At 38.3% G+C, this 23,493-nt stretch overlaps 1 protein-coding gene across 2 annotated transcripts in view; it reads left to right on the top strand.

Annotated features, from left to right (window-relative positions):
- WWC2 (WW and C2 domain containing 2) overlaps nt 1-23,493 on the top strand; it is a 213,005-nt gene that overhangs the window by 125,988 nt on the left and 63,524 nt on the right. For both annotated transcript variants that reach the window (XM_054484284.2, XM_063664319.1), the window contains 4 exons: nt 13,514-13,593; nt 18,812-18,941; nt 21,821-21,967; nt 23,028-23,101. In XM_054484284.2, coding sequence (XP_054340259.1) covers nt 13,514-13,593; nt 18,812-18,941; nt 21,821-21,967; nt 23,028-23,101 — 431 coding nt within the window. The remainder of the gene's footprint in view (nt 1-13,513; nt 13,594-18,811; nt 18,942-21,820; nt 21,968-23,027; nt 23,102-23,493) is intronic.

The raw sequence follows: 23,493 nt of genomic DNA on the forward strand, positions 1-23,493 counted from the left end.
GCTTTGTCAGGATTTCACAAGAATAGAAGAGAGCACCAAAAAGCCAACATTAGGGGACTTTTTTTATCCAACCATTCAGTGGACAATATGTCCACACTGTATGTCTCCTTCTAGTGATAACTAAAAATTTTGAATGTAATATAAATGAAGATAAATACAAGTCTGGATAAGGTAGAAAGAAAGATTTCATAGAGACTGTACACCAGGTTCAGAACTCAGAATAGTAAGCAGAACACTAAAGCTGGCTTTGCCCTGAGGAAATTTGGTAAGCTAGGTGCATATTCCCTTCTATTGTGTCCCCTTCCTGGTCTCATGGTGACAGACCCCAGCTGTATCAAGTGGGGGCTCAGACAGTCACTAAACCTTCAGTGTAAGAATACTAGAATTAAATTCAGCCAGCCCAACCACCCTAGCATACCTCCCACCACCGCCACCACTACTACTTGCTGAAGACAGCAAGAAAGTTTGCCTTTCTAGAGCAATAATGCTAGGTAGATAGAGGAGGAAAAAAAACATTGGGACCGTTGGATTTATCACCATCAGATACCCCTGAATTCACATTTACCTGGATGGTCTGAAAAAGCCCAAGCTAAACACTTAGCTGTGACAGTTGAAGCAGTGACAGATGGTTGTGCCTCCAGTCACTTGCAGATGCACGTCTTCTCCAGAGTAATACACCTTCAACTAGTGCTTTCAGTAGGAAAGTATGAACGCATAGCCCAAATCACAGATGTACAGAGAACAAAGAACTGGCAGGATAAAAAAAACAGACAATAGAATTTGATCTTCAGATGCTTCAGATTTTTGAGAAATTAGAGAAAATACAAAATATCCATGTTTAACATGTTTTTAAGAAATAAAAAAAGAGATTGGAAATATAAGTAGGGAAGATACCATGAAAATTATCAAGAAAATACGGAAACTAAGTAGAAGTTCTACAAATTAATCATGTAATGAATTAAAAATCAAAGCTGGTGGGGAATTATTTGCAAAGATCCAAAATTAGCAAGTAATAGCTTATTTTTTCATACCAATCGTGTTTTTTTATACCTTCAGTGTTCTGTGAGAAAATAACCATTAACCAGAATGTTATACACAGCAAAACATCTTTCATGCATGTGGGTGAAATAAAAGACATTTTCAGACAAAATTTGAGAGTAATGTATGGCATCAGTTGTTCACTATATTACTAAAGAAAGCAGGAAAGGAGAGGAAAGAATAAAAAATACAGGGCAAATGAGTCTAATATAAGATGATAAACGTAAATCTCAGTGTATCAATAATTAGAATTAAGTGTAATTGGATTAAATGCTCTAGTTAAAAATACAATGGTTAAAAGACTGGATTTGGAAAGCAAATCTACCTATATGATACTTAAAGAGACACCTAACAACAAAGATACAGAAAAGTTAAAAGGACGGGAAGAAAAAGATATACCAATCAAATCCTAACAGAAAAAAGCTGGTATACACAAATAAATAAGTAAATAAAGCTTTGTTAATGTCAGAAGTGATAGATTTTATGGCAAAATGCTTTACTGAAGAAAAAGGACCATGAATCTGTAATGTGTCCGTTAAAATGTGGGCCTCAAAATATATAAAGCAAAAATTGGCAGAAAATCCACAATCGTAGTGAGAGATTCCAATATAACTTTTGGTATTTGATAGATCAAGCAGATTTAAGAATTAGTAACAGTATAGAATAGGTAAATACACGTGGTTGACAAGCTTTATTTAATTAATGTATACAACATGGAGCTTATGCTGTATTGGGGTGGGGAAAAATGGGGAGCAAAAATATTTTTCAAGCACATTTAGCACATTCATGAAAACTGACCATATTTGGGCCATTAGACTTGTTTCAGTATATTTCAAAGTATTGATTAGACCACATTCTCTGTAGTGCATTTGTTAGAAATTCATTTAAAAATAACAACAAAGCTGTTTCCCACCTTTCAGAAGAGCTAAAATCCAAAAGACGAACAATATGAAGCATTGTTAAGGATGTGGAGCAGCTGGAATTCTTTACTGCTGGTGGGAAACTGGCCTTTCCTAATAAAGCTGAACGTGTGCATGCACACCTGCTACCATGCAGCTCCGCCCTAGAATAGAGTGTTTGTAGTGTGTAGCCTAGGTCTGGAAATATGTGTCTGTAGCCTAATGGATGAATGCATTGTGTATTGTCATGCAGTAGAACCTCATCTAGCAATGCAAATCAACGTACACAACTGCATGCAGCAGCACAGTGTTGAGTGGGTGAAGCTAGACACAGAAGAGTACACACTGTATGAGTCCACTTACATTAAGTTCAGAAAAGACGAAACTATTTACAGGCCTAAACGTTGAGATAATGGTTACTTTTAGGGAAAAGGGAAGGTTTAGTAATTTGGAGGGCACAAGAATGGCTTCTAGGATTCTGATAATGTGTTGTTTCTTCAGCTGTTGGCCATTACCTGGCTGTTTCTACTTCGAGGACACTCACTGAGTTGCTATACTTAAAGTTTTTTTGCTTTCAGTATCTATGTTGTACTTCTAAGAAACTTAGAAGCTACATAATTTGGAACTCTAGAGTAATACACTTCTAAATAATGGGTCAAACATATATGAATATTCTTTGCTAAAATTAGTGAGTAAAACTTTGAAAAAGAGGATATTTGCATTGCTTCCAAGCGTCTCCCCTCAACTTTGTATTAGTTGACCCTGGTGGTTTGAACATGTCTGCTAATTTTGGTACCTCTTTCTTCTTCTTGAATTTGGGCTGGATCCAGTGAGTACCTCCTGACAGAGTATGGAAAGGAAAAACAGCTGATTTGTACTATAGAAACCTGGCAGATCCTACTGGAACCAATTGATGAATGTTTTCATCACCAGGCATAAGTCACGTGGAGAGCATATACTCATACATCATTGGATGAGAAGGGCATGTCACCTCTGTGGTATTCTTTTCCAGCATCCATCATCTCAATCTAATTATGAGAGAGTATCAGGCAAACTCAAATAGGAGCACACTTTATAAAACATCTGACTAGTGCTCTTCAAAAATGAATGGGTCATTAAAGACAAGAAAGTGAGGAACTGTCACAGACTGGGGGCAACTAAGGAGACTTAACTGCTGAATAAAGTGGTTTCCTGGTGGGTTTTTGTTGTTGTTGTTGTTGTTGTTGTTTTGAGACAGAGTCTCGCTCTTTCGCCAAGGCTGGAGTGCAGCGGCTCAATCCAGCTCACTGTAACCTCCGCCTCCTGGGCTCAAGCAATCCTCCCACCTCAGCTTCCTGAGAAGCTGAGACTACAGGTGCACTCCATCACAACCTGGTAAATTTTGTATTTTTTGTAGAGATGGGGTTTTGCCGCATTGCCTAAGCTAATCTCAAACCCCTGGGCTCAGGCAATCTTCCTTCCTCGGCCTCTCAGATTAGATTGGGATTAGAAGCATGAGCCACCACACCCAGCCTCCTATTGTTTTTTTAAGAGTGGCAGGGTCTCGCTGTGGTACCTAGGCTGGACCTGAATAAAAAAGGACAATAGTGAAAAATCTGGGGAAATTCAAAAAAGTCTGTAGTTTAGTTAATAGTATAGAATGAATGTTGGAGAAAAACTTAAAGCTTTAAATGCTTGTACTAGAAAAGAAGAAAGTCTTAAAATTAATGAGCAATGTAGTCAACCTAAAAACAGAATAAGCCAAAGCCAGTAGAAGAAGATAAATAAAATTAAAAGCAAAAATTATCAGCTGAGCACAGTGGCTCACACCTGTAATCCCAGCACTCTGGGAGGCCAAAGTAGATGGATCACTTGAGGTCAGGAGTTCGAGACTGGCCTGACCAACATGGTGAAACCCCATCTCTACAAAAAATACAAAAATCAGCCGGGCGCAGTGGCGCACGCCTGTAATCCCAGCTATTCGGGAGGCTGAGGTAGGAGAATCGCTTGAACCTGGGAGGCAGAGGTTGCAGTGAGCCGAGATTGTGCCATTGCACCCAGCCTGGGCAACTGCCAAGAGCAAAACTCCGTCTAAAAAAAAAATGTAATAGAAAACATGGCTATAATAGAAAGGATCAACAAAAGCAAATTTTGGTTTTTTAAAAGAATGATAAAATTGACATATCTCTCAGGATTGACTCAAAAGTAAGAAGAGAAAATGAACAAATAAAAAAGTACAGGGAATGAAAACATGCTTAAGAAATAAAGAGACATGAGAAAATTTATACTATTACATTTGAATTTTGAAGTGAAATGACTAAATTCATATTGAAATATTATTAACCAAAACTGACTCGAGATGATAGAAAAAATCTGAATGGCCCTGTTACCATGAGTGAAATTCCAGAGAAACCCTCAAGATTAGTCTAGCACAACTTTGACATCAAATTGTGACAAGATTGTATGAACAAAATATAAGCCAACCATATTCATAAGCAAAGAAGCAAAATTCCGAAACAAAACATTGTAAACTAAATACAGCAACATTTTAAAATTATATATAATAACTAAGGTGGGCTTATCCTAGGAATATACAATTTAGGATTTGAAAATTATTCACTGTACTAACAGGGTGAAGGGAAATTATTAATTATTCCAACAGATACAGTGAAAGCTTTTTTTTTTTTTTTGAGACAGAGCCTCACTCTGTCACCCAGGCTGGAATGCAGTGGCGCGATCTCAGCTCATCACAACCTCCACCTCCTGTGTTTAGGCGATTCTTGTGCCTCAGCCTCCTGAGTAGCTGGGATTACAGGCGTGTGCCACCACACTCAGCTAATTTTCATATTTTTAGTAGAGACAGTGTTTCACCATGTTGGCCAGGCTGATCTTGAACTCCCAACCTCAAGTGATCCACCCACCTTGGCCTCCTAAAGTGCTGGGATTACAGGCGTGAATCACCATGCCCGGCCCAGAGAAAGCATTTTGATAAATTCATCTTTTATTCATGTTTTTAAAAATTGATTCAACGAGGAATGAGTGCTACAGAATAGGACATAGGGAATGAAGGAGAGCAGGTTGCAGGATTTTTGTTATTGTTTTGGTTTTTTATTTAAGAGACAGCAGTGTTGTCCAGCTTGGACTCAAACTTCTGGGCTCAAGTGATCATCCTGCCTCAGCCTCCCGAGTAGCTGGGACTGCAGGTACACATCACCACACCCAGTTTGGTTGCAGTTCTGAATAGGTGTTCAGAAGAAGTCTCACTGAGAAGGCAAAATTTGAGCAAAGACTGGACAGAAGTGATGAAGAAATTAGTCAGGTGGGGGAGAATCAGCGTACATACAGGTTTTGACACAGGAGAAGGTGTGGGATCTTCCAGAAACAATTTGAAGTCAAATGTGGCCTCAATAGAGGGAGAAAGGGGAAAGTAGTAAGGGAGAAAGGAAGAGAGTTAATCAGGTGATGGAATGAAGACAGAAGAGCGTGTCGGCCTGACACACCACTGGAAAGGTTGTGGATGCGCATCTGAAATGGGAAACCATTTGACCATATGTTTATTATTTGTATTTAATGTTTGCTAGTTTAATTGGTATGTAATGATATAATGCTTTTCTGTTTTGTCTTTATTAGTAGGTGATTTTTAAATGATGTTTTACCATGTGTATTTCCATTTGCTAGTTTATTATTTTTTTTAATTTAACAGCTTTATTAAGAAACCGTACAATTCACCCATTTAAAATGTACATTTTAATGGATTTTAGTATGTTCATAGTTACATGCCCATTATTGCAATCTAACTGTAGGACATTTTTGCCCTGCCCCCAGAGGGAACCTTGTGCCCATTAGCAGTTCTCCCCATTCCCCACACCTCCCTCCTCCGTCCCCCGAGCCCTGAACAACCACTGTTTCCTGTCTTTCCCGATGTGCCTGTTACAGACATTTCATATAAATGGCATCATATACTGTGTGGTCATTTGTGACTGGCTTCTTTCACTTGGCATGTTTTCAAGGTTCGTTCGTGTTGTAGCATGTATTAGAACTTCGTCCCCTGTATTGCCAAACAATATTCTATTATATGAATAAACTTTTATTTTATTTTATTTTTTTTTGAGACAGAGTTTCTCTCTGTCACCCAGGCTGGAGTGCAGTGGTGCGATCTTGGCCCACTGCAACCTCTGCCTCCCGGGTTCAAGTGATTCTCCTGCCTCAGCCTCCCAAGTAGCTGGGATTACAGGTGCACGCCACCACACCCAACTAATTTTTGTATTTTTAGTAAAGACGGGGTTTTGCTATGTTGGTCAGGCTGGTCTCGAACTCCTGACCTCAAGCAATCCATCCACCTCAGCCTCTCAAAGTGCTGGGATTGTAGACGTGATCCATTACGTCTGGGCGTATTTTATTTATCTAGTCATCAGTTGGCAGATATTTGGGTTTTTGCCACTTTTTGGCTATTATGGATAATGCTGCTGTGAACTTACATGTACAAGTGTTTGTGTGGACATAGGTTTCTATTTCTCTTGGGTATATGCCTTGAAGCAGAATTGTTGGGTCATATGGTAATTTACTGTTTTGTTTTGTTTTTTTTTTTAAACCTTTTTTTTTTTTTTTTTGAGAGAATTCTCACTCTCGTCCCCTAGGTTTGAGTTCAATGGCTTGATCTCGGCTCACTGCAACCTCTGCCTCCTGGGTTCAAACGATTGTCCTGCCTCTGCCTCCCAAGTAGCTGGGATTAAGGTGCTTGCCACCATGCCCGGCTAATTTTTGTATTTTTTTTAGTAGAAACAGGGTTTCTCCATGTTGGCCAGGCTGGTCTAGAATTCCTGACCTCAGGTGATCCACCCACCTCCGCCTCCCAAAGTGCTGGGATTACAGGTGTGAGCCACCGCGCCCGGCCTTACTGGTTTAATTATTTGCGGAGATCTAGCATTGACCTTCCATATATTAATATTTATCTGTTATTTGTGTCTTGAGATAGTATTTTCATAAATGTTTTATGTAATTTTTCTCATTGGCTTTTGTTTTATTTCCTTTTTATTATTGTTAAACAAAAGATTTTTAAAAAAAATTGTGTTTAGCCATCTCGTTTCTGATGGCCAGTTCCATTTATTAGCCATCATACATGGTTCTAGCAGCATCTGGGATTCTGCTTTCCTCTGTGCTTTATGAAAGTTAAACAGTGTTTTATTCTGAATTCTTTGACTGTCTGTCTGGAGTTGGCTTCTTATTGTCTTTAAAGGCGGCTTCAGAGATGAGGCAGGCGATGAGGATTTTCAGTAAGGTGGAGGTGGCAGTCAAGAGAAGGATTTCCAGAAGCAGCAAGTAGACAGCTGCCCTTTATTGGCTGGCTTAAGGAGCTCCCTGCAAGACATTGGAGAAAACGGTGAAAAGGGAAGGAAGTCATTAGTAAAATACCATTTTGCTCGTTAGAGCTTTAATGTTGCAAGATTCACTTTTAGGGCAAACTTTTGAAACCTCTCTGTCTTGTGATCTTTCTAAGGTCTACAGGTTTCCAGAGTTTACTTTTCCTTCATTGTCATCTTCTTTCCCCTTCTTTTAAAATAAAACCTATGACACTAGGATTATAAGAAGTGGTAAGAAGCTCTGTGATTTTCAGTCCTACTTATCACGTTTAATCATGGTATCTTCCTGGTTTTCAGAAATAAGTGAAATCAATGTAAAATATCAATTGCTTTAGCGTAGTTAGTGTAGACAGTGGGAAATGTGCAGAAATCGTGGGCCCTTGCTTCCAATTTAGCATTCTGGGTTGTGAGATTTGGCTCCACAGAAATAAAATTAGGTGGTTGGCTACAGCTGTAGTTAAGTTCAGTGATGTGAGAGAAAACACACACACTGGGGATTGTGGGCTTTTCATGTCTTCATTTCCAGTGGGATACAGGAATAATGAAGTTTCTAAGGCAGAATAAGGGTCACAGATTTTATTTAGGTCATTTTGCTACAATTCTAGTTTGTCTTTCTTTTTACATGTATTATGCCATTAATAACAAAACTTTTTAAATTGTATTTTTAGAAGTTCTCCTGGGTTCTAGATAGACTGTGATAGCAGGGTAACCTTTAGCAGGTTACTTACCTTTCCTCTTTAGGTCCCAGGTTCTTTACCAATAAAATGAGAATGAAAACTGTATCTAGTAGTGTAGTTTGAGGATTGAAAATGGGTTTTGTATTTAGCACAGTGCCTGGAATACATTAAAAGCACTTGTGAACTTAGCTCTCATTATTGCTTCCTAGTAGAGTCTACATTGTGCTAAGCTTCTAGGTCAGCATTAGCTTAATCTTCTAGTTGGGATCTAAGGACATTAGTTTTTACATTCTGTGTCCCACATTTGAGGCTGGGTTAGAGAACAGAAGAGTGAAAACAGTGATCCTCCAGTAGCTAGAATGATGCCAAGTGGTTCCAAAGAAGAAAGGTTGTTGAACTACTAATTAACACCATACCGATAAAACCAAAACAACTAGAAATAATGTCTGCTTGGAAATACTCATTTCACTTATGGGAGCAAACTTTTTGATAGTTCATAAAATGCCATCTCGGTATTTGGGAGCTAAGAATCATTCAGGTTGTCCGTTAAGAAGACTCCCCAGTATAAAAACAGTAGCATATAGCAAACTTCAGGTACACTAAATCATGTGGGGAACAAAGAAAGCACAGGTTAGCTTCCTATGTGATTGTCACCCAATGTAGAATAAAATCTCACTCGTATCACCTAAACAGAGGAGAGTCCAAGTTTCTCAAGTCAATTTTAGATTTTTGTTGAATTTCAATTTCTCTTATAATAACACTTGAGATCTGCCCTCTTAACAGAATTTTTAAGTGTATAATATATTCAACTATAAAAACAATGTTGCACAGCAGAGTTCTAGACTAATTTTCATGTTGCGTAACTGAACCTTTATTTCCTGTAGCAACTCTGCCTTTTCTGTACACCTCAGCACCTGGCAACCACCATTTTGCTTCTATGAGCCTATTTTAGATACTTTATATAAGTGGAATCATACAGTATTTGTCCCTCTGCGACTGTCTTGTTTCACTTGGCACAATGTCCTCAAGGTTCATTCATATTGTCACATATTGCAGACTTTCCTTCTTTTTAAAGGCTGAATAATATTCCGTTATGTATACACACACTGTTTTTTTAATCCATTCATCTGTCAGTGGACATTTGGAGTATTTCTATATCTTGGCTATTGTGAATCATGCTACAGTGAACATGGGAGCACTAGTATCTCTTCAAGATAAAGAATGTCTTAAACAATTTTTTAAAAAATTTAAATTGACCTTTCATCATAATCCAAATGATTTTTTGTATAATATTTATCTCATGCAATCCAAGTGATTTTAAGACTTCTATTTTATGTCAGTAAGAGATAGTAATTGTTTTAATTCATTATTTCTAATGGGTTCAATATCATCCTTGTTTTAATCAACTGTTTTCACTTGATTTTTGTATATGAGAGCGATAGGGGTCTAGATTCATTCTTCTGCATATGGATATTTAGTTTTCCCAGCACCATTTATTGAAGGGACTGTCCTTTCCCCAGTATATGTTCTTGGCACCATTGTCAAAAATGAGTTCACTGTACATTTATGGATTTGTTTCCTGGTTTTCTATGTCAATGTGTCTGTCTTTATGCCAGTTGTGTGCTGTTTTGGTTACTATACCTCTGTTGTATAATTTTGAAAAAAGAAAAACTTCAGCCGAATTAAATTTAAAGGAGTTTAATTGAGCAATGAAAGATTCGTGAATCGGGCAGCCCCCAGAATCATGGCAGACTCACAGAGACTCCAGGGGTGCCTTGTGGTCAGAACAAATTTATAGACAGAAAACGTACAGTGATGTACAGGAATTGGAAGTGAGGTACAGAAACAGCGAGATCGGTTAGAGCTTGGCGTTTGCCTTATTTGAACACAGTTTGAACATTCAGTGGTCTATGAGTGGTTGAAGTATGTCCACTGGGATTGGCCAACACTCAGTTATTGTTACAGGTGTATACTATTAAGTTAGGTTTTCAATTTTGTCTGACTGTTAAGCTAGGTTACAGTTCATCCACAAGGTCTCAATTATAGAAGTATGAAGTCCTTCTTAGGCCATATTTAGTTTGCTTTAACAATTTGAAGTCAGGTAATGTGATTCAGTTTTGCTATTTTTGCTCAGGATATTCTGGGTCTTTTTTGGTTCTGTATAAATCTTAGGATTGTTTTTTCTGTATCTGTGAAAGGATTTTGATAGGGATTGCATTGAATCTGTAGATTAGTTGGGGTAGTATGGACATTTTAATAATACTGATTCTTCCAATCCATGAACATGGTCTATCTTACCTTTTTTGTGTGTCCTCTTCAACTTCTTTAATCAATGTTTTATAGCAGGGTTGTTCAATCTTTTGGCTTCCCTGGGCCACATTTAAAGAAGAATTGTCTTGGACCACACATAAAATACACTAGTACTAACAACAGCTGGTAAGCTAAAAAAAAGAAAAAAAGCAAAAATCCTCATAATGTTTTAAGAAAGTTTACAAATTTGTGTTGGGCTGCATTCAAAGCCATCGTGAGTTGGGCAAGCTTGTTTTATAGTTTTCATTGTAGAAATCTTTCACTTCTTTAGTTAAGTTAATTCCTAGGTATTTTATTTTATTTGTAGCTGTTGTAACAAACTATTTTCAAAGGTAAAGACAGGTTTCAGCTCAGATATTTGAGTGCTATCAATTTTTGGACTGATTTTTTTTTTCAAAAGATAAAAGTGTTGCTGTCTTTTTGGCAAAAAGCACTTGAAAATGCTGTTCTAAATAGAAATACATGTAGAATGAGCTACTGATTGCTGTGGCTCTTTTGATATGATAATAGTTTAATATTAAAACTGAAATGTTTTTGTGATATACTGCGAATGAGCTCATTGCTCTTAATTCATATTACAGCACCTTTAAAATCCAGTTCAGGTAGCCTTCTCCAGGAGTTCCACCCTCATCCCCAAGCCATAAGTAATCCTTTCCTCCTTTGAGTTCCAGTAGCACTCTTTATACCTCTCTTTGTATTTATAAACTGGGCCTTGAAACATAATTATTTCTATTTCTTTTCCCTAATAAAATACAAGTACCTAAGCACAAACTGATAAACATTCAGGTTAAACTCAACGGATACGTTATTGAATATCTGCTTTGTCCAAAGCACTGTGCCTAAAGCTATGCAAACATTAGTATTACACCGCTCTTGTCTTTGTCACGTTGTTCCTCATAGTGCCTGGTCTCCCTCTTGACATTTTTCTCTTGTATTCGAGGATGCCCTTTTTTTTCCTCTTACATCTCTTGCCACTACTTCACAGTGTATTTTGTCTCTCTCTCTAGTAGACATGTGAATAATGAATATGCCCAAGGCTTGCTCTCGAACACTCTTCTCTTTTCAATACACACCCACTTTAGGTAATCTTGTTTATTCTCATGCACCTAAAATATCTTTATGCCAGTGACTCTCAATTATCTATCTCTAGTCCAGACACTTCTGAGCATCAAGTCCACATATTCTAGTTGCCATTGAAGTCTCCTGGGCATCACGGAAATGAATGTCTTAAAGAAAACTCTTCCTCTTTTCTTCCACATTTGGTCCTGCTCTCCAGGAAAGCACCTTCGTCCACCCAGCTAGCAAGCCAAAATCCTGATGTGATCTTGGTCACATGCTCTCCCCTACCCTCCATGTTGAGTCCATCACCAAGTGCTGTTGATTCTGCCTCTGAAGTATCTTCCTCCTCTGGCTCTTGCCCACATGCCAACCCACAGTGCTGGCATAACTGACCCTTGTGGCACTTCTGCTCAGTCCCCACAGTGTTGTCACAGTGACTAAAATCATAAAGCAGGTCTTGCTTTAATCTCCTTGATTCTCGTTGTTCTTAGAGTAAGATTTAGAAATTCTCAACGTGGCATCTGTGTATCAGTCCTTTTCCAGTTCCATCTTTTGCCACCCCCACACTCTGTAATCCAGCCACAGTGGCATTCTTTAAATTCCAGAGGTTTGCTGAGTACCCCCTCACCCCGCTGTCCCTTTAGGGTTTTGCACAAGCTCTTCCTGTTGAGGACCCCTTCTACCAAGTGAGCCCCACTAACCCTCTCAGTTGAAACATTGTTTCCTCAGACAGGCTCCACCCAATCCCTCAGACTAAATTAGGATCTGTTCTCTTGGCATATCTAAGTATCCTGAATTTAGAGCACCTTTGGCAATTACTAAGATTTCTTTTGTTGGCTGATTATTTGCTCAATATCTGGCTGCTCCATTGTCTGTAAGATCCCTGAGGGCAGGGATCATGTCTCTTTTGTTCACACTCAGGCCCAGCACCAGACACATAGTAGAGAGTGAATACCTATTTGTGGAATGAGTAAAATAAATCAACATAAAAGTTCAAAAGCACACTAAAATATTGCGCAACAGAATGTGTTTAAAACTTAAGGCTCTGGCTGGGCACGGTGGCTCACGCCTGTAATCCCAGCACTTTGGGAGGCCGAAGCAGGTAGATCCCTTGAGCCCTGGAGTTCGAGACCAGCCTGGGCAACATGGTCAAACCCCGTCTCTACTAAAAACACAAAAACTAGCCAGGCGTGGTGGCGGGCGCCTGTAATCCCAGCTACTCTGGAGGCTGAGGCATGAGAATCGCTTGAACCCGGGAGGCGGAGGTTGCAGTGAGCCGAGATTGCATCACTGCACTCCAGCCTGATGGACAGAGCAAGACTCCGTCTCAAAAAAACAAACAACAGAAAAAAACTTAAGGCTCTAACTTAATATATGGAAGTAAGTTTCTAACCCTTGTGAGAAGACCTTTATTAGTTTGTGACTAAACCAGGCATGTGCTGCTTTTCTGATCTGTCCAATTTTAGAATTGTTATTACCAAAGTATATATTTGACAACAGGAAAAATATATTTTATCAGTTTGACAACAAATATTTATTGATCATCTGCTGTTTGCTTGGCATGGTTGTAGATGCTTGGGATACAGCTGGTGGGTTGCAGCTTACTTTCCCACGGAGGACAGACAGTGTACACGGAGAATTTCGGCTCCTGAAAAATACTCTGGTCTAAATAAAACAGAATCGTGGCAGGGGCAGGGGGCTAGAGAAGTCCTATTTGAAAAAGTAACATTTCAGCTAGCATTGGAGGGACAGGGAGTCAACTGCGGGAGATGTAGGGAGAGCTTTCCAGGCAGAAGGAACTGCCGGGACATCTGAGGAACGGAGGGGTGGGCAGTGTCCCTTGGCACAGTGAATGAAGGAAAAACACACACTTTTATAGAGATGCCATGACTTGGAGTTCTTATTCTGCCCATTTTGGCTGGAGACGGTGATGATGTCCAGCTCATAAGAATGTTGCTAAGTAAGGTAATGAAGGTAAATAGTAGTAATAATACACATCACTGATAGTTTTAAACATCATTAATATGCCTTCCACAGAATTTATGTGAAGGAGAAACTGATAAAGTAAATGTTACTTTAACTAATGGCTTTGTTTATGTGTTTAATAGTTTACTAATTTATTATCTTTTAAAACTGTAGGCTATGTTGCTAATTATTTGCAAACATGAATATTTATGTTTTCTCTTTAAAGGTTAAAAAGCTAAAGAGAGAACTCTCACAGATGAAGCAAGAACTGCTCTATAAAGAACAAGGCTTTGAAACACTGCAGCAGTGAGTATGAAAATACTGAATCAACTTTAGAATAAGCTCCCTAACTAATATTAATACAAAGAAAATAAAGTACAGATTACATAAGAGATTTCTTAAAGAAACGTAAAGTAAACAGTTCAGAGCTCTACACTAAAAGAAAACAAAGCAATCAACCAACAGATAAAAAAAACTTGGGAAAGATCTATGCACTTGAAAAGATCCAAAGTTTTTATTAATCATTGGAGATCCAAAGAAACCAAAGTGAAAAGCCTTTGTCTTACCTTTATCTCCTGGACCCTTGCTGGCCTCCTCTGAGATTGTGGTACAGAGCTAAGAGACTAGGCATAAGAAACTCCTCTCCACATTTGGCTGGGCCGGCTGTGCTTGACCCCTATGTGAGCCTGCAGCTGCCCTGAGCCCTCGGGTGGAGGCGTGTCTGTCTCTCTGTCTCTCTCTTTCAGCCCCAGGGATGACCTAGAGTCTAACCCTGACAGATGGCAGGGGAGCAAGAGCAAGTTACGATTATTAGCAAAGGAGCGGGAGTGCGCTCCTCACTTCCTGCGTTCCTCTGCCTTTCCCGTTTGCTACTGAAGTTGGCTGGGCCATTAGCAGAGCCCTAAGCGGGGCCAGGTAAAGTGGAAATGGAGGTGACAGAGAGTCACAGGATCAGGATATCCCTTCCCCATTCCCGGCCCCTGAAAGCCACTGTTCTCCCTGCTGCTGAGGCCCAACCTATCCAAACCGTGACAGGCACACCTGAAACTTTCTAATCCTGCAGTCTCCACTCCACAGGGTCTCTCATGGGAGAGAAGCAGTCCATGGTTTTCACAGCCACATGACCACGGAGAGGAGGTAAAACTTCCCTCCTGCTTGGTGCCTCCAAGTGCGGTGCAGTATGTCTAGGGATGTCCCTGGTCAGTTTTGTGTTCAGGCAGGTTTCGTGTTCTTCCCGGCATCTCCTGTGGTAGCACCTAAGGAATGCCAAGCTGGTCTCAGGCGCCACCTCTGTGGAAAGTACCCAGCTGTGTTCCTTTTCCCTGTGATATCTTACTTTGCCTTCTGCTCTTAGGAAATTTGGGGTGCTCCAAGCAGCAAGCCCCTTTAAAGGTCCTGTGTGTGTCACTGGCCAGATAAACAAACTGGTTGTTCTTGTTTGGGTGATTAGTCATATCTTGGGATACCCAGGCGCTGCTCTTGACCACCTGTCAGACGCCTGACTTTAATTTCACACGTGCTGTTATCGCCCAGACTCCTTTTTTCCTGCTCACCGCATAGAATCATGACCCTGATACTCCTTCAGATGCTCCCATCCTAGTGGTTCAAACCTGACTGTGTATTAGAATAATCTGGAGAGTGCTTAGAAAAATAATGTTTCCAGTCTCTATGCCAGGTATATTTTATGAGACCCCAAGTGCTTCTCAAGTCCAGCCCTGTTGTAAGAACCTCAGCTGGTTACAGAGCTCCCCAATAAACCAAGCAGAACTAAAATGACATAAATGCGTTATTTAGTAATTGTTTATCAGCATAAAACAGGGCTTTGTGGTGGGGGTGGGGAGAGAAAACAGAATTTGAAGAGTGCCATAATGTGTTTAGCCATATGTTCCACATTTTTAAGGCACATGAAATTATAACTCGCGTCACCATTTGGGATTAAAGGTTAGCCAAACTTGCTGTCTTTGTTATATTGATGTAACAATGCTGTATTGTTTCAAAGCAGTTTGCTTGCAAGCAATTTTTATAGGAATCTAAGGCATGTTTAAGAATCTGTCAATAACATTCCACAAGAAAACAATAGACATTTGTTGTAGAAATTCAGGCATTCTCTTGCAATGATTCTAATCCCTTGAACCAAGAGCAGAAAGATATGATATCTAACATCAGAGACCTCTCCTGTTTATCTTAACTATAGACAAAATAAAGCTGTTTTTATTCAAATGTTAACCACCATACTACTAAAACACTGAATGATCAACAATCAAACCCAGCAGCCAGACTTTTTAAGAAACCACATTCTTGATACTATAAAGGGACTTATATTTGTGGCATGACAGAAAATATATTTCAGGAAAAGATTTAAATAGAATCTTATTGTAGGCTTTTGTAACTTTTCATTTATTTACACTAGAATGGAATATATTTGTTGAATCTGGAATCATAATGTAATTTAAACTTGAGCTTTCATTTTACTTGGTACAATAGTTTTATACTGGGTAGACAAATGTGGCATTGTTCTCTATGTTATTCATTTCAGTTTGTGGTCCCAAATTTGACTTCGGCCTAAGCAGCAGTGTAGTATATGTGTAAATGAATACCAGGAAGATGCCTATTTCCATTTGCTGCCTCCAGTGTGCATTGAGAATTGGAAAACAGGCTAGTGATGAAACAGCAAGTCACAGGCATATACAGATTCTGTGAAAATTTGGTTCTCAAGGTATACACTTTCCAGAGAAGGAATGCAAGTGAACATATTTTCTCTTTCAGAAGAGACTAATATGTTGAGTGAAAATTAGTTATAGGGCACACTCAAGTCAAGAACTTCCAAAAGAAATTTTAAGAAAAAAAATGGCACTTCTCATATTAAGAACAAAAAGCATGATACTTTAAGTCAGCAAATGATGCTCTATTTCGGTTTATTTTGTGGCAAGTTAGGGTCAAAAGAGAAAAGGTGGGAGATGAAAAGTGGAGGAGAAAAACAAGAAACAGTGAAATAAAGGAAAAAGGCAGCACTTAAAGTAGAGAAGTTCAAAGGAGGCAAAAGAAAAAGAGCAAAAGCGTTCCATGGTGAAAGCTGAGCTGTGTTCTTCACATTTAGCATTCTGTTGAACAGTGGATGGCCAAGAAATTTTCATGTGTTCAAAGCTCTCTGAAATTTAAATTAGCAGTCTTGAACCAGTCCTGCTTTTATTTTTTAAATGTTAAGGTTTTTTTCTGAAAACAGCTTACCTGCTTTTATTTTCAAATGATAAAGTTTATGTTTATTTCTGAATCAAAGATTTGTTTTATCATTAAATTCTGAAGACTTTACACAAACAGGAAGAAATTACTTGAGTTTTAGAAATTCACTTTGACACAATTTCAGATATCCCTATTACTACCTATTTTATGAAATCCCACATTTTAGTTTTTATTTTTAGTTAAAAAGTGCTACATTTGAAAATGCCAAAATGCTATATTTGGAAATATCATTTGTTTTATTTAATAAGCCGTTACCTCAGCCAAGTTGGTGGATATAATACTTCAGGGAGTCAGAAATTCCATTGATAAATCTCTTCCCAAATAAATACAATTAGCTGATATTCAAAGTACTTCACTAGTCCCATCAGATATTCTAAATGTGATAGTCATAAGAGCCCCAATTCTGAATCTGTCATTTTAGGATAATTCCCCTACTCGCTATATGTCTGTGCAATTTGGGGTATAAATTTGCATCAGCTTTCTCCCTTGCCTTCTTCATTTGGAAGAAATGTGACTAGGGGATCTTTAGGGGCCCTTCCCATACTAAACACTGTGTGTGTATGTGTGTGTGTGTGTGTGTGTGTGTGTGTGTGTGTGTGTGTGTGCATTTAATTTGTGACTTGATTGGTTGTACTATATTATCAGATGATCTTATGATCAAGTTTATTTTATTTTCTTAGGTTCTTTAAGTCTTTAATTGCGTGTTCAGCAGCATAAGATAGTTACTAAAACAGTACTTGGGGAAATACATTATCTACAAACTGCACTTGTTTGAGTGGACTTTGTTTGGAAGAGTGATTAAGATGGCATTGCTTTATTTTTTTTCAGATTATACCTTTCACATTGAAAATAAGTATTAATTATTAAATGTTTTAAACCAAACGAGCTCAGAGTCTGTTTCCTCTGATTCAGTAGATGCTGTTTCTCTGGAGACTCTGGATAAGACCAAAAATATGTCTAAGAATGTGTATAGAGTTGTTGGCTGGGGCAGAGGCATAGCCATATGTCCCACAAGGAGAACTCGTGCAGTATTCATAACGAATCCTAGATAGCACAGGCAGCTGGGGAGAACCAGGAGAATGATCATGAATTGTATTCATAATGAATCCCGGATAGCACAGGTAGCTGGGGAGGAGCAGGAGAGTGATCATGAAGAGTACATGAAACTATTTTTTTAAAAGAATTAGGTAATTTGATTAGGCCCTTCAAACACAAAGAATTAGGTTACATGAAATCCTCTAGCCTAAGGTGACGATGTAAACTGTAAGGACACTTGGTAAGCAGCTCTGCAGGGATAATAAATTAGCTCATGGAAGAGCTGTTTATTCAATATGAGTTGAGAAATGACTACTGCCCTTCTGCCGTTTTCCTAAGTTTGAACTCATCCAGCAAGTCAAGCAATTTTATCTTGACTCATAACTTTCATAAAAGCAGAATAAATACTATATATATATATATAGAGAGAGAGAGAGAGAGAAATAAAAAACTAACCACACAATCCAAACATTATAGGATACTCACTAGTATAAATAATAATTTATTTATTAACCATTTATTAAAGGCCTCCCAAGCTGCAGGCCCTGTGCCAGGTTTTGCACAGACATTACAGCAAAACATCATGTAAAATCAGGTGGTGGTTTACTTGCCTCTGTGTTCTTCTGCTAAAGCATTTGCCCATGTCTTTTACCTTTCTTGGGTGATCAGGATCAGCACTTGATAAGGTTTGGGTTCAGCCAGCAGTGGGATCATTCAAACAGATTGAAGGCAAAAAGACGTGCATTTATTTGAGCCCAAAAATGATTAGAAATGGACTGGGTTTGAAGTGAGGGATGGGAGAAATCTTAGCTGCCTGTGATTAAAAGAGAAAGGAGGGGCCGATGTGTGTGGATCATGAGGTCAGGAGTTCAAGCGTGGCCAACGTGGTGAAACCCCATCTTTACCAAAAATACAAAAATTAGCTGGGCATCATGGCGGGCGCCTGTAATCCCAGCTACATGGGAGGCTGAGGCGGGAGAATTACTTGAACCCAGGAGGCGTAGTTTGCAGTGAGCCGAGATCGCGCCCCTGTGCTCCAGCCTGGGCGACAGAACAAGACTCCATCTCAAAAAAAAAAAAAAAGAGAGAAAGGAAGAGAAACCGCCTGAAAAGATGATTGGTGGTATATGAGAGTCAGCAGTGAAATAATCATCCAACTGAGACAATTCCAAAACCACTTCCTACTCTCTGTTTAACTTATATGCTATCATTCTTTGATATTTTTTTCTTTCTTTTTCTCTTTTCACAGAATTGATAAAAAAATGTCTGGAGGCCAGAGCGGGTATGAACTCAGTGAAGCCAAAGCCATTCTAACAGAACTAAAATCTATCAGAAAGGCCATTAGCTCAGGAGAAAAAGAAAAACAAGATCTGATGCAGGTACATTATAAAACATTTTGTTAAGCCAAACTTCTGCCTTCTGAGGCCCCCAGAAACTCTTACTGGGGCAGAAGTGCTCCCTCAGAGTCTGGATGACCCTTCCACCTCTGCCGCATTCGTGCAGAATGGGCTCTGTGGAGATTGTTGCAGGCACAAAGGTAGCCTGCTGCCTTGGAGGAGAGCAGAGTGATTCCAAGTGACTGGTGCGCTTCGTTGTAAGCAGCCTTTGGATGGCCTTTGAGATAGTGGGTGGTGGGGCCTGGAGCTCATGTGAGGAGATTAACATCTTGGTGCACCCTGAAACTCACTGAAAACTTCATGTGGGACCCCAATAAGCAGAATTCTCAGCCCAGGATACACAAGGGATATGTCATTTGCCATCAGTAAGTAGAAGGCTTGCCTTTTGGGGATGAGGCTATGTGAGGAGCTTAGAAAAGCTTTCCGACCCAGTTGATTCTGGGGTGCCAGCTAAAGGTGGGGTGGGGAGTGCTGACCCAGCTGGGGGATGCCTATACAGTTACCCTAGCAAAGCTGCCAATGGCCATAGATCCCCTTACTAAACCAGTTCACTTCTCAGCCTGTGGGTCTTAACTCCCAGTGATCCAGCATCATGTGTAGAAAAAACAAAATAGCCATTAAGTGATCAGTATTCTGAATATCTATACTTATCAAATACAGTCAAGTTTTTTTTTAAGGGTGTCTCTCTTCCTCTCCTTCCCTCCATCCCAAACACTAAGAATTCTTATTTCATATATTTGGAGTTCTTACTTAGCTGAGGAATAATTTAGTCCACATCTATGGGAAAATGTTAGAGTCACTGATGATGTTTACCTTCTCAATAGAACATCTACATTTAAATACCATATTTAACTACTTGATGTTGGTTTTCAAAATATTAGTTGAATATAGATAAATATTCTTGGATCCATATAATTTTGCATTACTTACAAGAAGAAATCTAATAGAAAAGACAAAATAATAATAGCAAATAATTATAAATACTGACTTTGTGCCAGACATTCTTCTAACTGCCTTGCATATAAATAATTCCCTTGATCCTCACAACAGCCACTAAAGGTAGGCACTGTTATTCTTCTCAGCTTACAGACAAGGAAATTTCAGCACAGAAAAATTAAAGTTTCTTAAAGTCATACAGCTGGTAAGCAGCAAGACTATGGTTCAAACCCAGGCAGTCTGGGTTAATGTGGTTTTAACATATATATAACATGTGCAAGACTTTACTTGTGTGTATTTTGGTTTTGTTCCACAATTGTCTTGCTGATTAAGTCAGTCATTCCAGAAATGCATGTAGTAGGTCCTTTAAAAAAAAAAAGTTAATAGAACTGGAGCAAATCTACATTGGAACCTTCTAATTCAACAATTTTAGGTCATCTTTCATTCTTCCCATAAGCTTTGGATTCATCTGCAGGCCTGATTAAATTAAAAGATTAGATCCCTTTTCAGTTACTAAATTACATTAATTAGTAGATGCAGAGATTGACAATAGAGTTAGAAGAAACTTTAGATATCTTCTGTGACTTTCAAACCTCTTTGACCACAGTAAGAAATAGATTTTACATCAAAACCCAGTAACACACAATTGTGTGTACTATAGATACACAGGTGTGCATGCACGCGCACACACACATATACACACTCAAAATGAATTTCACAGAAATATGCCTACTCTTAAACTGGTGATGTACTCTGATTTTATTTTCTAGTATCTTCTATTTCATTTTAAAAAATACTAGTAACAACCTACTAAATTGATTGAATGCATTGCTATCACAGATGAGTTTGAAGAAGTTTTTTTCACTGTATAGATGGAAAAATAGAAAAGACTTGCACAAGGTCACTAAAAGGTTTTTTTGTTCTTTTCCATATTATTTGATGTGACCATTTAAGTTTTATCCTCATATATATATATACTATACTATACTATATACTATACTATATATATATATATAGTATAAATATCCCTTTGAGAGAAAATAGAGAAAGTTAGGTAAAAAATTTCAGATCTCTGATATTTCTAATTCCTCCTAATCATGAAAATTTTAAATATCAGGATTAAATACAGGCTCTTTTGTTGATAATAATGGTTTCTTACCATTTTATTAGTATTACCCTAGGGTTTCCTTTTTATTGTTTTAAGTGATTCCGATTAGTCTTTCCTTTTCAATACTTTCACTTGTTCATATCCTCCCTCTAAAGTAAACACAGTATGTTAAACCTGAGTGCCCACAGCAGGCACATTTGCTTTTGATTATTCTCTTTACCAAGCCAAACGTCACCACAGGCAGTGCCATGCAGTAGACACACAGATGGGCTTGTTTGATGCCTGTGCCACTCATTAGCAACTTCTGAGCCTCAGTTTCCTAATCCCTAACGTTGATGTGAGCTAAATAATCTCTTGGGTCCTGTCCAGATGTACAATGGCATAATTGAAGAAGTCTTCAAAGTAGGAAGTTCTCTTACTGTATCTAAAATGAGAGATTATGTTATAGATATTCTGTTTCCACAATTTCAGCTGCATGAAGTGAGTGGGTTCCTATTGAAATAGAGATAACTTCTTAATGAAATTTTAAAAAATAAGACATGCATGTATTTTAAAGATACCATTCATAGGAAAATGCTGTTTAGAGACAGATAAGACAACTGGTTTAATATGATCTCCGCTTCCAAAGTCACATGTATGTAGGTGCAAAATTATATCCTGCTATTATTTTTTGAATTCTATAAAATGATAAGTACCTACTAAAATAAAGTTGTTTTTTTCCGTTGAGATTAGCTCTTTCCTTTTAATTTCACCTGGTAGGGAAGGTTTGCTCTCTTACATGTTAAGCTTTATGAAACACTTTGTGTTTTCTGAACAGAGTCTTGCTAAGCTGCAGGAGCTGTTTCATTTGGATCAGAACATTGGCAGATCTGAGCCAGATTTGAGATGTAGTCCTGTGAACTCTCATTTATCTCTCTCCAGACAGACCCTTGATGCTGGGTCACAAACAAGCATTTCCGGAGATGTAAGTTATCTATGTTGAAGAGTTGGCCCAGTGTTGTCCTTGATGGGCCTTAATTGCAATATGGATGGTGAACTGGAACCAGAAGTATATGTGACTTGGATTCTGGCTGTGTGCATTCAGTGTTCCATTCTCGTAAGATTAGTTTTAAAAATCATAGCCTTATCTTTTCTATCTAGGTGCCAAGCATTTCAGGATTTGTCCATATGAGTAGCTTTGTTCAAACTTTCTCATGCTATATTCCTTTAGAGACACACTGAAAGGCTAGAGGCATATGAGAATTTAACTTTTTCCTATTACGTTTAGAGTCTTGGAAATGTAGGTCCTTTCAAATAAACATTAGGCCAATGAGAAACAGAAAAACATGCCTTTTAAGACTAATAAGAAAACTTGTTTTTGTAAATCTTAATTGATTATATTAAAATGTTTAATTTGTGATTTGTATCTGCCATTTAAATATTTAATGTGGCTGGGCTATTTTTAACTATTTTACCTTCTCCATTTTGGGATGCCATTAGCAGGTATTTACTTCTCAATACATTCCCATTTATTTTCATATTCTTTTATGCTGCTTTGAAATATGTGCTGTGAAAGTAAAATAGGTAGAGATCAACAGTATGGCTTACCTATTTGAAATTAATTTTTGAACTTATTTAGTTTATATTTTGTACAGTTGAAAGCTAAATGCTAGAAATTAGGCTCATAAAGGCAAAGAAATTAGTTCCAGTTCATAAATTTTATTGACCTGTACACCCTTCATAAACTCTAAGATACCAGACACATTTACCTTGGTATTTACAATATCAGGATATTTTTTATCTTGAATTTAACGTGTAGAGAAAATAATGTTAGAGTCTTTGAAAAACAGATGAGCTTGAATTGAAAGAAATGTTTCGCCCCTACTGAGACAATAAAATAAGTGTCTTTTAAAATTGGTGTTTCCCAATTTCAGTACCATCTTCTTTAACTTTTCAATTACACATACTTCCAAGAAACAAAAGCAATTTACTTCATTCATTAGCAGAGTTAATTGACTTTTTTCCTTTTTTTTTTTTTCCACTAGATTGGAGTAAGAAGTAGATCAAATTTAGCTGAAAAGGTCAGGCTAAGCCTACAGTATGAAGAAGCCAAAAGAAGGTAATGACAGAGAAGCTGTTTTGTGCATGGCTCAAACATTTTCTTTTCCAGAATTAATCTTTACTCCTGTGGTGACATCTGCTGGGCACTCCCCATACATTCTTACCAAGGCCACCCTTCGGTTTTTAGCATGTGAGGGCTGCTTCCTCTCTGGTCTATCTTTTCTTCCCCCCCACCCCCCGCCCCCCAACCACCAAAAGCTAAAGAACAGGGAGAATTAATGAGATGTGTAGAAATGAAATTGCCCCCTTCTCTTCTGAGAAAAAAGAAGCTTTGAGTTGGTACAATACTTAACTCTCAATTAAAAGTGAGAAGATTGGTTGCTTTGATGGAAATATGATACAGTGGTTCAGGTATAGGACTAAATAGCTGTTGAGGAGTTCTAAGGCAAA

The sequence above is a fragment of the Pongo pygmaeus genome, chromosome 3 (genome assembly GCF_028885625.2).
Source record: "Pongo pygmaeus isolate AG05252 chromosome 3, NHGRI_mPonPyg2-v2.0_pri, whole genome shotgun sequence".
Lineage (NCBI taxonomy): Eukaryota > Metazoa > Chordata > Mammalia > Primates > Hominidae > Pongo > Pongo pygmaeus.